The 15,130-nt window shown below is 39.9% G+C and overlaps 1 protein-coding gene across 7 annotated transcripts in view; it reads right to left on the minus strand.

Moving 5' to 3' along the window:
• The window catches only part of SHPRH (SNF2 histone linker PHD RING helicase), a 130,652-nt gene that overhangs the window by 98,384 nt on the left and 17,138 nt on the right, over positions 1-15,130 (minus strand). For all 7 annotated transcript variants that reach the window (XM_043543081.1, XM_043543083.1, XM_007056264.4 and 4 more), the window contains exon 4: positions 4,108-4,326. In XM_043543081.1, coding sequence (XP_043399016.1) covers positions 4,108-4,326 — 219 coding nt within the window. The remainder of the gene's footprint in view (positions 1-4,107; positions 4,327-15,130) is intronic.

The raw sequence follows: 15,130 nt of genomic DNA on the forward strand, positions 1-15,130 counted from the left end.
CCTTGCTGACTCCATGATGGCCTCATTAATCAGGAGCACCACCTTGCTTGGACCTGTAGGCTACAGAATAGCCGGTACTGGAAGTCCTGGACCTCCTCCACTGATATTTGGAGGTCATTGGCTATCCTCTGAAGTAGCTCCTGGTACTGCCTATCGTCACTTGGCAGAGAGAGTGAGGATGGAGTGACAGTTTCTTCCAGAAATGAAGATGAGATTCCCATCAGCACCTGCAGATCTGGATCAATGTCGTTCTCCTCATACTCTGATGATCTGGTAGATGCCAAGTAGGAGAAGTGTGGTATGACACATGAACGGATCTGGGGTGTTTTCCTTGGGAGTCCCACAGGCCACAATAAGGACAAACGGAGGAATCGACTGGATGTGGGGGCCCCACTAAATCAGGTGCCAGCAGTGCTTGGGGAAGTCATATCTGGGAGGATGGCATCCAGAACTCCTTGACTGCCTATCAAAGCTCAGCTCTCTCTGAGGAGAAAAGAGACCATCCAGGGTGTCTGATTCATCTGCATCTGAGAACTGTTCTCTCTCCATTCATGGGGCCAACAATATTAGAGGATGCATGCATGCATGACCAGGGAAGAGTATAAAAATATTGCTCGGGCATGCAGGAGTGAAATCAGGAAGGCCAAATCACACCTGGAGTTGCAACTAGCAAGGGATGTTAAGAGCAACAAGAAGGGTTTCTTCAGGTACGTTAGCAACAAGAAGGAAGTCAAGGGAAGTGTGGGCCCCTTACTGAATGAGGGAGGCAACCTAATGACAGCGGATGTGGAAAAAGCTAATGTACTCAATGCTTTTTTTGCCTCTGTCTTCAAGAACAAGGTCAGCTCCCAGGCTACTGCACTGGGCAGCACAGCATGGGGAGAAGGTGACTAGCCCTCTGTGGAGAAAGAAGTGGTTCGGGACTATTTAGAAATGCTGGACGAGCACAAGTCCATGGGGCCGGATGCGCTGCATCCGAGAGTGCTAAAGGAGTTGGCGGATCTGATTGCAGAGCCATGGGCCATTATCTTTGAAAACTCATGGCGATCAGGGGAAGTCCCGGATGACTGGAAAAAGGCTAATGTAATGCCCATCTTTAAAAAAGGGAAGGAGGAGAATCCTGGGAACTACAGGCCAGTCAGCCTCACCTCAGTCCCTGGAAAAATCATGGAGCAGGTCCTCAAGGAATCAATTCTGAAGCACTTAGAGGAGAGGAAAGTGATCAGGAACAGTCAGCATGGATTCACCAAGGGCAAGTCATGCCTGAATAATCTAATTGCCTTTTATGACGAGATAACTGGCTCTGTGGATGAGGGGAAAGCGGTGGACGTGTTGTTCCTTGACTTTAGCAAAGCTTTTGACACAGTCTCCCACAGTATTCTTGCCAGCAAGTTAAAGAAGTATGGGCTGAATGAATGGACTGTAAGGTGGATAGAAAGCTGGCTAGATTGTCGGACTCAACGGGTAGTGATCAATAGCTCCATGTCTAGTTAGCAGCCGGTATCAAGCAGAGTGCCCCAAGGGTCAGTCCTAGGGCCGGTTTTGTTCAATATCTTCATAAATGATCTGGAAGATGGTGTGGATTGCACCCTCAGAAAGTTTGCAGATGACACTAAACTGGGAGGAGAGGTAGATATGCTGGAGGGTAGGGATAGGATACAGAGGGACCTAGACAAATTAGAGGATTGGGCCAAAAGAAATCTGATGAGGTTCAACAAGGACAAGTGCAGAGTCCTGCACTTAGGATGGAAGAATCCCATGCACCGCTACAGACTAGGGACCGAATGGCTCGGCAGCAGTTCTGCAGAAAAGGACCAAGGGGTTACAGTGGATGAGAAGCTGGATATGAGTCAACAGCGTGCCCTTGTTGCCAAGAAGGCCAATGGCATTTTGGGATGTATAAGTAGGGGCACTGCCAGCAGATCGAGGGACGTGATCGTTACCCTCTATTCAACATTGGTGAGGCCTCATCTGTAGGACTGTGTCCAGTTTTGGGCCCCACACTACAAGAAGGATGTGGAAAAATTGGAAAATGTCCAGCGGAGGGCAACAAAAATGATTAGGGGACTGGAACACATGACTTGTGAGGAGAGGCTGAGGGAACTGGGATTGTTTAGTCTGCAGAACAGAAGAATGAGGGGGGATTTGATAGCTGCTTTCAACTACCTGAAAGGGGGTTCCAAAGAGGATGGATCTAGACTGTTCTCAGTGGTAGCAGATGACAGAACGAGGAGTAATTGTCTCAAGTTGCAGTGGGGGAGGTTTAGGTTGGATATTAGGAAAAACTTTTTCACTAGGAGAATGGTGAAACACTGGAATGCGTTACCTAGGGAGGTGGTAGAATCTCCTTCCTTAGAAGTTTTTAAGGTCAGGCTCGACAAAGCCCTGTCTGGGATGATTTAGTTGGGGATTGGTCCTGCTTTGAGCAGGGGGTTGGACTAGATGACCTCCTGAGGTCCCTTCCAACCCTGATATTCTATGATTCCTGTCTGACGGCTGGAGAGGGGATGGTTCTTGTGTCATAAAAGCAGTTTCATCCTCCAGTTTCACCCTTGGGACCAATGAAAAGTCAGGTCCAGCACGTTTGGATGGAGCTGGCAGTTGTTGGTCCTTGTGTTTCAGAGCAGGAGCCACGGATGGAACCAACAGATTCTTTTTCTTGTGTGTGCTACCTTTCAGTCTGAGGGTTTTTAGTGGTCCTGGCACCACAGCATCCACGTGTGAGGCTCTCCCGTCTTGGGTAGGGTTAGGGAGGGATCTCTTCATTTATGAACATATCCTTGCGACCATGAGAGTGCCCCCTACTCTCCTGGGAAGTCTGGAAAGAAGATTCCTTGGCTTAGCAACCATAGATTCCATTCCTAAGCTTGTGCTTGGAGGGGCACTACTCATTTGATGGGACTGATATACACAGGCATCTCCTTGACCCAGATCATAGTGATGTCTCATAGCCTTCTTCATAAGGTGTTTCCTTAATCAAAGTTCATGAGCTTCACGTGTTCATGGTGGAAACAAGTGAGATGCTGCACTTTACTCCTTGGGTGCGAAGCATAATGCTGCAGAGACAGCATTGGTGATCATCACTCATGGAGAAGTAGTGAGGGCAGGACACGCAGCTCTTGAATCCCCAGGACTCTGGGCATAGTCCCAGACTGCAAGGAGGGAGTCCCCAGTATGGGGGGAAAGAACAAGCTATACTACCTATACTAATATAAAAACTATAAAACTATTTACAATACTTATTTACAAGCTATCGAAGAGAAAAGTTGGAGAAATCTGCAGACACGGGGTTCCAACTCAGGCCATGCAGCAGTAAGAAGGAACCGCAAAGGCGTTAGCCTGCATTGCTTCTTATGTCTTCAGTCTGGAGCACAAATAGAACTACTCCACACGTGAGAGCCAATGAGCACGGTTTGTTAGAATTTCTGGACTCGGCCATATGGCGCACATGTACACTCATATAGGCAATATGCATAGTGACCAGCACTTGAAAAAGTATCTTCAGAGCGGTAGGGTCAACCAGCTTGGTCAATTGTTCCCTGGGTCACCAGAACAATATACTGTAATAATATATAATCCTTAGTCTAAAACTCTGGCTTCTTGTTGATCATAACACATCCACAGCAATGCAGAATCAATGCCAAGGCTGCTCCAAAAGACATAGTAAGTAATGAACAATGGTAGGGAAATTCAGTGTATAGCCCAAAATATTCTGAAGCGTGACTACTGATCATTGACAGTAGCTATTTTTCAAACTTAAATACTTCAATTATAAGACTACTTTATTTTGTGAAATGTTATATTTTGAAACAATAGTAAAATGCAACGTATCCAGGTTGACAATGTCTATATTAAGTTCTAGACCAGCATGAAAACAGCTCACAATTAAAAAAAAAAAACACACACAAAAATAACTTAACTAGTTGCCTCAAATACAATTTTTATTAATAATAAAAGCAAAGCTTCCAATTACTAAATTATCAAGGAGACTATTCTCATAAAATTGTGCTAGTTCATATTCAATCCTTTTTGATACTGTATTGTTAATTTGTTTTGAGTAGCGTTATAATCAAGATGTGCATTTGTTGTCCACAGCCATGTACTTGCCATTGGTAGGGTTGTTTCTGAAATTCTCCCGTTGCAACATCCAGTTCACAGCCTCACTTTGATAGGGCCTCAGTACAGGAATCAATGCAGAATGCTGTACGTCCTCCCACAAAAACTGGACTTCCTGCTGATGTGTGTGCCTCACAAAGTCATACAGCTCTTCAATATTCTGTCGTTCCAGCTCTCTGTCAGATTCTTCCTCATCCTCCTCCAACACATCTGCATATATGAAGAAGCATATCATCTTACCCCATCTTTATCAGCAACTAACATCACCTCAATTAAATAAGCTCAGCTTTATTGCTACATGTTTAGTTAATTATGGAAGCAGTGCTTAACTGTTTTCATATAAGAGTATGAACTGAGTATATTTTATTTTAGTTGATTGTTCCTGGTGGGGGTGACAGTAGTAGACAAAGATGGGAATTAAATTCCTGAATCTTAACACTGGCATTTTTTCGGACTGCAAACTTACCAAATGCTTAGAAGCAGGAAGAGGTGGTTCCTTAGCAGGTGCTGGGCCCAAATATTATCCATCTGAAGTATGGATACTCCAGGGTTTCTTCTCTATTGAAGCCCCAATAGGGCATACAGCAAAACAAGGTTTTTTTAAGCACGCTATGCTCTTTAGAGCTTCAGTAAAATGGAAGTCACAGCCCCAGATCAAAGTGTAAAAGACAACACGGGGAAGAAAATACTACCTTTCTGCTCCATTTCCAACTAAGAAAGGAGAAGCAAAACATGAAAAACTGACCACTTCTTGGCCCCCCTCAAGGGAGGGGCATGTAAAAAGAATTTGTACTGCCTTCTCCCAGCCTGAGGCAGGAAAGAATGTGTCATGGAGGCTGAAGGAGAGAAAAGGGTGAGGGAGAAGATTTGGAAATGTTCTTTCCCTGGTGCCCCATGAGGGAGGGAAAAAAATTAGATGGATCCTCTGCCTCAACTTCATGAGCAAGGGAAGGGAAGAGAGAAGAGAAATGCTCTGTCTGGCTCAAATATGATAGAGAGAAAGTGAGAGGAACGCTTCCCTCACACACATAAGGGTTACTACACTTTCCTTCATGTGATTACATACATCGTTCTAATGGCAAACCTAAAAACCCCCCAAATAAATGGAAAATCTTAATAGCAAAACGCCCTGTTTTCTGAAGCACAAAACTGGAGAAGTATCCGAAATTACTCTGAAGTGAACCCCAAAGAAATGTATGCAACATTTAGGACCACGTGTTCAACTGATGGGAATCAGCATGGCTTTATTATTTCAACTGAACTAGACTGATTAATATCATCAGTGAAGGATTAGTCCTTAGTTTCTAACTCATAATTGTGGGCTGAGGGGGGTTCTTTGGTTTCAATTGTTTTTAATAAATATTTTTCTAGATGTTTCATGCTGCCTTTGAAATGTCAGCTTGTCAAAAAAAATTGATACAAATGCACCACAAAATTCAGAGATTCTTGCTTCAGAATTAGGGCCAGGATGGTGCAGAATAAAAATAAACTTGTTTAAGAGATATAAACCTTCTAATAACCATGTTTTTCTAGATTGTCTTTTAAATTTGCTTGTACTAATTTCTACATTTTTTGCCTTGCTAAGTGAAACGCACTTTTCTTAAAACAAAAATGCTAGCAATCAAGAGTATACAAGTTCATGAATCTCACATATCCATGCAATATGAATTTTAGTGAGCATACAAAATTTCAGATTCAAATCTCCATTTTTTAAAGTTATGAAACATATTCCCATGACGACACTCTGAACCCAACACTTCTGTGGGTGCCCTTGGGAAATATTCAAGCATGCCCTTGGGAAATATTCAAATGTAAAGATAATTTGCATCACTAGACTGGAGATACTCCCTAACCCTCTAATTAACTTATTATCAGTTTATTACTAAGAACTAGGCCTAATTAATGGTGTCAGTATTTCAGCTGTTTCTGAGCCATATAAACAAGCTAAATAATTAAAATTCACCATGATAAATGTTCCAGGATTTACAGGCTCACCTTTCTGGGGAAAAAAATGCTTCCTGATATACCTGTCCTATTTGTCCAGAAGGCATATAATAAATAAAGCATCATTTTGCCATCATCTGGTTCTCTAAAGAGCTTCTGTAAAATCAGCAAGAGTACCATTACTAGTTCTTTCTGCATATTATTAACCAAGGAACCAAAGGTGTCATGACGAGAGGAAATTCTTTAGTTGCCTATATACCAATGCTAGGAGCCCACATAACAAACAAGAGGAATTAGAATTGCTCATTTAAGAGCAAAAATTGGATCTAGTTGGTATTACCGAAACCTGATGGGAAGATTCTCATGACTGGAATGTTAAAATCAAGGGTTATAACCTAATTAGGAAGGATTGAGTGAGCAAAGGCGAGGAGGAGTGACACTGTGTCATAAATGATATTGCTTGTTTCTGAGTCACTGATAACTTGGAAGAAAATTATCTTCAGTACTAACAGATAAAGCACAAAATGGGATATTAGTTGGTGTCTGCTACAAGCCCCCAAATCACACTAGGGAAAAGGATGACTGGCTGAATACATAACAATCTATGCTGGGTAGGAAAAAAGCTCTGCGATAATAGGGACTTCAATCTGAGTGACAGGTGCTGGGAAGCCTCATGCTGCCAGTACTAAAACATTCTTGAAATTTCTAAATAATACAAATGACAATTTCTTAACTCAAAAAAAAAATGTTGCTCCAACATGGGGGAATGATATATAGTAGACCTTGTCTTGACAGATAAAGAGGAACTGCTCACAGAACTAAAAGTTAATGGTAAGTGATCATGACTTGATAACATTTATAATGTGCAAATAGAATAAAGTCCAGACCATTGATATATACACACTTGGTGCTTTAAGAGATCCAGTTTCACAAAGCTGAAAACAATTATGAACCATAATAGGTGAGAGGAAGAATTTAATCAGAAAAATGTGTAAAATAATTGCGATTTTTTTAAAGAACAGTTTACTAGATGCCCCCCCAAAAAATCACAATATCACAATTGAGGAAGAAAGTTGTATTGGTTAAAAAACAGATCTGGTTTGGAGGGGAAGTGATGGCAGCTATAAAAAAGATTATATAATAAATGGAGAAAGATGAAGTTTATAGTAATGAATATAAATCAGAAGCTACGAAATGTAGAAAATTGTTAAGGGAAGCAAAGGGACACAAGGAGAAATCTATGCCCAGCAGATTTAAAGACAATAAGGAGTTTTTAAAGTATATTCGGAGTAAAAAGAATCCTAACAATGGTATTGGTCCATTGATAGTCAGAAATGGTAGAATTATCAATACTGTAAAATGGCAGAAATGTTGAATAACTATTTCTGTTCTGTATTTTGGGAAAAACAGATGATATAGTCATATCATATGGTAACATTCTTTCCATTCCTGGTATCTCAGGAAGATATTAAAAAACAGCTACTGAAGTTAGACATTTTTAAATCAGCAGGTCTAGATAACCTGATCCCAAGAGTTTTTAAAAAGTTGGCTGAAGACCATTAATGTTGATAAATCTTGAAACACTGGGGAAGTTCCAGAAGACTGGAAGAAAGCTAATTTTGTGCCAGTATTTTAAAAGTATAAATAGAATGAGCCAGGTAAGTATAGGCCTGTCAGCTTGACATTGATCCAGGGCAAGATAATGGAGCGGCTGGTACAGATTCAATTAATAAAGAATGAAAAGAGAGTAACATAATTTAATTCCAATCAACATGGGTTTATGGAAAATGGATCCTATCAAACTACCTTTTTTTTTAAAAGAGATTGCAAGTTTGGTTGATAAAGGCAAAAGAGTTGATGTAATATACTTAGACTTCTGTAAGGCATTTGAGTTGGTGCTGCCAGACATTTCAATTAAGGAACTAGGAACAATATAAAATTAACATGGCACACATTAAATGGATTAAAAGTTGGCTAACTGATAGGTCTCAGAATGAAATTGTAAATGAGGAATCATCATCAAATGGCTGCGTTTCTAGTGATGTCGTGCAGGGATCAGTTCTCGGCACTATGCTATTTAAAATTTTAATTAATGACTTGGAAGAAAAATCACTGATAAATTAGCAGATTAGGAGAAAATTGGGGGGAGTGATAATATTGAAGAAGACAGGTCACTGATACAGAGAAATTTGGATTGCTTGGTCATAGCTGTGCATAAGTAAACAATATGCATTTTAATAAGGCTAAATGTAAATGTATACATATAGAAACAAAGAAGGTAAGCCATACTAACATGATGGGGGACTCTCTACTGGGAAGCGGTGACTCTGAGGAAGATTTGGGGATTATGGTGATAATCAGCTGAACATGAGCTCCCAATGTGACCCTGTGGCCAAAAGAGCTAATGTGATCCTGAGATGCATAAGCAGGAATCTTGAGCAGAAGTAGAGGGGTTATTTTACCCCTCTATTTGGCACTGATGCAACTGCTGCTGGAACAGTGTGTCCAGTTTTGGTGACCACAATTCAAGAAAGATGTTGATAAATTGGAGAGGGTTCAGAGAAGAGCCACAAGAATGATTAAAGGATTATAAACATGCCTTATAGTGATAGACGCAAGGATCTCAAACTATTTATCTTAACAAAGAGAAGGTTAGGGGGTGACTTGTTTATAGTCAGTAAGTTCCTATATGGTGAACAAATATTTAATAATGGGCTCTTCAGTCTATCAGAGAAAGACATAACATGTTCCAATGGCTGGAAGTTGAAACTAGACAAATTCAGACTGGAAATAAGGCATAAATTGGTAACCATTGGAATTATTTACCAAGGGCCATAGTAGATTCTCTGTTGCTGACAATTTTTAAATCAGGATTGGATGTTTTTCTAAACAATATGGTCTAGGAATTATTTTAGGGAAGTTCTATGGTCTGTGTTACAAAGAAGGTTAGACTAGAGGATCACAGCGATCCCTTCTGGCCCTCAAATCTACAACTCTGTTCTGCTCTGTGTTGTCTTTATTGTGCCTCTAATGCCAGCTATGTCATAGTCTCCCAAAACATGCACAGTAAGTCGTCTTATCCTATTTACTACAAAATGTTTAATATTGCAATTACCTCCTCTTCCACCTTTCCCATCCATGCAATTACCCATATAATATATGCTGGATTTTGGAGGGTGGGGGGATGGGGTTGGGAGTGGGGGTTGGTAGATTCAGAGTTACTCTTCTTCCCATCACTAATCCAAAAAGAAAAAAAAGAGCAGACAAGTAATTTTTATCTTACATATGTATGCTTTGGTCCAGTGAAGATATAGCCCATACCTCCCCTAGAATAATGGTCATCTTAGAGAACATCCAAAAATCGTTCTCCGTATATCAAAAATCTTTTCACAGTCATCCTTCTATCTCCATGGTTTAAAAAGTCCACACTGCCCATTTATCTTGGTCTAGCAGGAAACTTTCTGGGTTGAGTAGAGGGGTCTAATCTAATCAGTTTTGACAGAATTTTTTTAATAGAAATATAAATAACTGATGAAATACTTTTCTCCCAAGTCTGCAGGCAGAAAATTCCAATGCCTCTGCTGATGCCTATAGCTTTGCCAAGCATCTGTGGAGTGAAATTAACACACAGTTGCAATAGAAATTGCTATGGGAAGCAATGAAAACAATAAGAATAAGGTCAATTTCATTTAATCTCACAGCCAAATACTAAAAGGTGCCAGGTATCTTCCAAGTGCGTACACCTGCCATTGAAATCAATGGGAGATAAGTTATAGGTGTTCAACATCTCTCAGCATTTTCCCCTTAGCGTAAACAATCGCCCAAAGAAATAAATAGCCTTCCATCTTCACCTTCCCTCACCGCATTGTAAACTTTACACAGTCCACCCTCTCCATCATACTTAATTCAGTACCCAAGAAGAATATGATGCCATGAAGAGAAGCATCACATTAAGAAGATAATACTTATAAATAAAATACTTTGCATTTACAGAGCTCCCTCCATTCCAGACTCTCAATGCATTTTACAGATATTAGTTTAACTTCACAACCATCTCATGAAGTAGCTAAGTATTAGAAAAGTGCATGGGTCTAAGTGACTTACCCCAAAACATACAAGAACTCCGTGCTGAAACTATGAATAGGTCTCCCAATTCCCAGTCCTTTGCTTTACAAACCTATCCTGCCTCCCCTTCACAAAAAAATTACCAAACACAAGCTTCAACTTTCTGAAAAGAGAACTAAATACTGAAACATTTAAAACAAAACTAAAGTACCACTCTCACATCCCCTTCTGTTCTCAGCCTGAGCATAATATATTGTTTAAAACTTTAGTTGTTCTTCAGAGAGGACATTCATTGAAAAACAGAATCATAGGACTGGAAGGGACCTCAAGAGGTCATCTAGTCCTGTCCCCTGCACTAATGGCAGGACTAAGTATTATCTAGACCATACCTGTCAGGTGTTTGTCTAACCACCTCTTAAAAAGCTCTTATGATGGAGATTCCACAACCTCCCTAAACAATTTCAGCGCTCAACTACCTTGATGGGAAGGTTCTTCCTAATGTCCAACCTAAACCACTCTTGCTGCAACTTAAGCCCATTGCTTCTTGTCCTATCCTCAAAAGGTAAAACAAGAACAATTTTTCTCCCTCCTCCCAACCATTTATGTACTTGAAAACTGTTATGTCCCCTCTCAGCCTTCTCTTCTCCAGACTAAAACAAACCCAATTTTTTTCAATGTTCCCTCGTGGGTCATGTCTTCTAGACCGTTAATCATATTTGCTGCTCTTCTCTTGACTTGCTCCAATTTGTCCACATCTTTCTTGAAATGTGGTGCCCAGAACTGGACATAATACTCCAGCTGAGGCCTAATCAGCACAGAGTAGAGCAGAAGAATTACTTCTTTTGTCTTGCTTACAATACTCCCGATAATACACCCCAAGAATGATGATTGCTTTTTTTGCAACGGTGTTTCATGGTTGACTCATATTTAGCTTGTGATCCACTATGACCCGCTGATCCCTTTCTGTAGTACTCCTTCCTAACCAATTATTTCCCGTTTTGTATGTGTGCAACTGATTATTCCGTCTTAAGTGGAGTACTTTGCATTTGTCCCTATTGAATTTCATCCTATTTACTTCAGACCATTTCTCCAGCTTGTCCAGATCATTTTGAATTTTAATCCTATCCTCCAAAGCACATGCAACCCCTCCCAGTGTGGTATCGTCTGCAAACTTTAGAAGTGTACTCTCTATTATCTAAATAACTGATGAAGTCATTGAACAGAACCGGACCCAGAACTGATCCTTGTGGGACGCCACTTGATATGCCCTTCCTGGTTGACTGTGAACCTCTGATAACTACTCTCTGGGAATGGTTTTCCAACCAGTTATGCACCCACCTTATAGTAACTCCATCTAGGTTGTATTTCCCTAGTTTGTTTATGAGAAGGTCTTGTGAGACAGTATCAGAAGTCTTACTAAAGTCAAGATATACCGTATCTATCGTTTCCCCTTCTCCACAAGGCTTGTTACCCTGACAAAGAAAGCTATTAGATTGGTCTGACAGAATTTGTTCTTGACAAATCCATGCTATGACTTACCACCTTATCATCTCCTAGGTGTTTGCAAACTGATTGCTTGATTATTTGCTCCATTATCTTTCCAGGTACCGAAGTTAAGCTGACTGGTCTGAAATTCAAAGGTTGTCCTTATTTCCCTTTGTATAGATGGGCAAATATAGTGCCATTTTCCAGTCCTCTGGATTCGCTCTCATCTTCCATGACTTTTCAAAGATAATTACTAATGGCTCAGATATCCGGCCCTCGCTCATTTTCACTGGCATTCACTACATTTTGCATAGTGTAGGTTCACTAATCTTTTTGTTGTCATTTAGCATTTCCACATTTTCTGTTACTGTCTCCCCTCCCCCACTGAGTACGGGACTACCCTGTCTTTGGTCTTCCTCTTGTTTCTGATGTATTTGTAGAATATTTTCTTCTTACCATTTATGTCTCAAAGTAATTTAATCCTTAATATGATTAAGTTAATCAAGTCAGACTAAAAAGCACAGCTTTCACACATACAGTTAAATTAATGGTTTACTAACCACACACAACGTAGTTTTACATTGTCCCCTAATTCACAAAATCTCTCTACTCACACAGAACACACACAGAGGAAGATTTAACCCTCTGGAAGGGCAAAATCCAGTGATTCCCCTCCACTTATAGTTAGCTAACATAACTGTCAAGTGACCTATCATTCTTCCCTTTATTAAAAATCTAGAAAAGTCACAGGCACTGTTGTAATGGATTTTTCTTTTCATTTCTTTCTGAGTTACATAGCCATGTGTTCCAATTAAAGAATGATTAGACCAAATGCCAAGTTTGACATCAAGAGAAAGAACATATTCCCCATGAAGAATTCCCTTCAGGAAACTTCTGAAATATCAGAATAATGTTCCCCTTCCAAGTCATATAGTTAATTTTTCTAGTTCATGGCTATAATTTCCTTTTTAATAAAAATAATGGAAAACCATACTGAATTTATTTTAAACTCATCAGGAATATTTCCAAATCACATTATGTTACACATAATGCTCATCTTAAGTTTGTTAACAGACACTCAGAGAAAGAGGAAAAAAAATCAAACTCTGGACTGTGAAGGATTCATACTTTATGGCCCTTGTAGGAAGGAAGGTTTGTGTTTAAGAAAATTATTGGGAAACTACTTGGCTTCCCTTCAGTGAGCTTTCACAATAATTCTAATGACAGTCCTCTTTACCTTCACTTAATGAAGAAATTCATAGCAAGTTTACATCACAAAACAGCCTCCAAAGGGAAGAGGATAAAGGTCAATTTCCTGAGTCATTTAAAAAACAAAATCAGACTAGACACAACATTAGAAATTATACTGTAGAAAACGATTCTGCACTGGTGGGCTCTGGACTCTGATATATATGCAGCCCAGCCTAGTAAATTTTCCCCATCTCTAATTCCTATTATAGAACAAATTAACTAAATATAGACCAGATATTCAACAATGTAACAACTGGAGATTCAGAATGAATCCAGAAATTCTCAGTGGTCTCATGATCACCCATATTGAAAGATACAAACAAACAAAAAAAAGATACTGATTAAGAGTTGTTATAACCTTTGCTAATTTGAGTAACAGTACATCTCAAAGGAAGTTATCAATTGCAGCTAATACTGGAGACACACACCTCGCAACACATTTTTTCCAAGGTACAATTTGACACTGACTAAAGCTGGCATCCTAAAAGCATGAGGTGTTAAGGCTCCATTAGGAATGATATGAAGAAATTATTGGAAGGAAGAGAAAAAAGACGAGCAAGGGATTAGCACACTGAATAGCTTTACAATAAAGGGCAACAAAGTTTGGATTGGTGGATAGGGGGAAATGCGGTGGACATAATATGCTGGACTTTAGCAAGGCATTTGACACAGTCCCACGTGACATTATCACAAGTAAGCTGGAGAAATGCAGGCTTGGTGGAACTACCATTAAGTGGATACATAATTGGTTAACCAACCACAAACAAAGAGTAACTATTAATGGAATGATGTCAGATTGGAAAGAGGTCTCAAGCAGGGTCCCACAGCTATCTGTTCTGGGTCAGAGTTATTTAACGTCTTTATTAATGACCTGTGTGTAGGAATAGAAAGCACACCTATCAAATTTGCAAAGAACACAAAACTAGGTAGGGCTGCAAACGCTTTGGAGGACAGAGCTAAAATTCAAAGGGATCTTGAGAAACTGGAAAAATGGGCTATAGACAACAAAATGAAATTCAACAAAGACAAATGTAACATGCTATGCTTAGGGAAGAAAAACCAAATGCACAAATACAGAATGGGGATAACTGGCTTGGCAGCAGCCCTGCTGAGAGGGATCTGGGAGTTCTGGTGGATCACAACCTCAGCGTGAGCCAACAATGTGATGCTGTTGCAGAAACACCAAATGCAATTTTGGGTTGCATTAACAGAGGCATAGCATGCAAGTCACAGGAAGTTATAATACCGCTCTACTCTGTGCTAGTTAGGCCTCAGCTGGAGTATTATGTCCAATTTTGGTCACCGCTGCATAGGAAGGATGCAGAGAAACTCGAAAGGATCCAGAGGTGAACGACAAAGATGATCAAAGGGATGGAATGCAAGCCATATGAGCAACGGCTGAAGGAACTGGGTATGTTCAGTTTGGAAAAAAGAGGAGATTAACGGGGGGAAGATGATCGTGGTCTTCAAATACTTGAAAGGCTGCCATAAAAAAAGACTGAGAAAAATTGTTTTCTCTTGCCACAGAGGACAGGGCAGGACAAGAGGCAATGAGTTCAAACTACAGTATAGCAGATTTAGATTAAATCTCAGGAAAAACTTCTTAACTGTAAGAACAGTAAGACATTGGAACAAACTGCCTAGGGAAGTCGTGGAAGCTCCTTCACTGGAAGTTTTCAAAAACAGACTGGATAGTCATCTGTCTTGGATGGTTTAGACATAACAAATCCTGCACTTTGACAGGGAGTTAGACTACATGACCCTTGCATTCCCTTCTAACCTTATGGTTCCATGATTCTATATTCTATGAAACACGCACAACTAAATTAAGTTTATCTCCCTTTGCATAGCATGTATCGTGATTAAATTTTTCACCAGTTCACCGAAAGCAAGACACATGAAACACTAAACACAACAGAATCAGGTCTCAATATAAGATCTGAGTTGCCATTTGTCCTTTCTTTCTGGTGAGTTAAATGTCTGTGTTTTTTTAAAATCACAATTTTCACTTGGTATAGGAAAGGGAAGAGAAGCTCTTTTTCTGCATTTCATTTAAGCATTATCTTCTCATTAACATGATGCCTCTCTTCACAGCATCCTCCCTGAACTTCAAGGAGAGGAATAATTAAGTAATTACCCTTTAACCTATTTTTGGAATGAGTGCAAGTTGACAACCAAAAATGTTTCCAACAGAAAGCAAAGAGTGCTTCCATAATATTGGTGGTTGTTCCAAATGTGGAATTAAAACATATTTAAACTCTTAACAAAA

The sequence above is a fragment of the Chelonia mydas genome, chromosome 3 (assembly GCF_015237465.2).
Source record: "Chelonia mydas isolate rCheMyd1 chromosome 3, rCheMyd1.pri.v2, whole genome shotgun sequence".
NCBI classification, from domain to species: Eukaryota; Metazoa; Chordata; order Testudines; family Cheloniidae; genus Chelonia; species Chelonia mydas.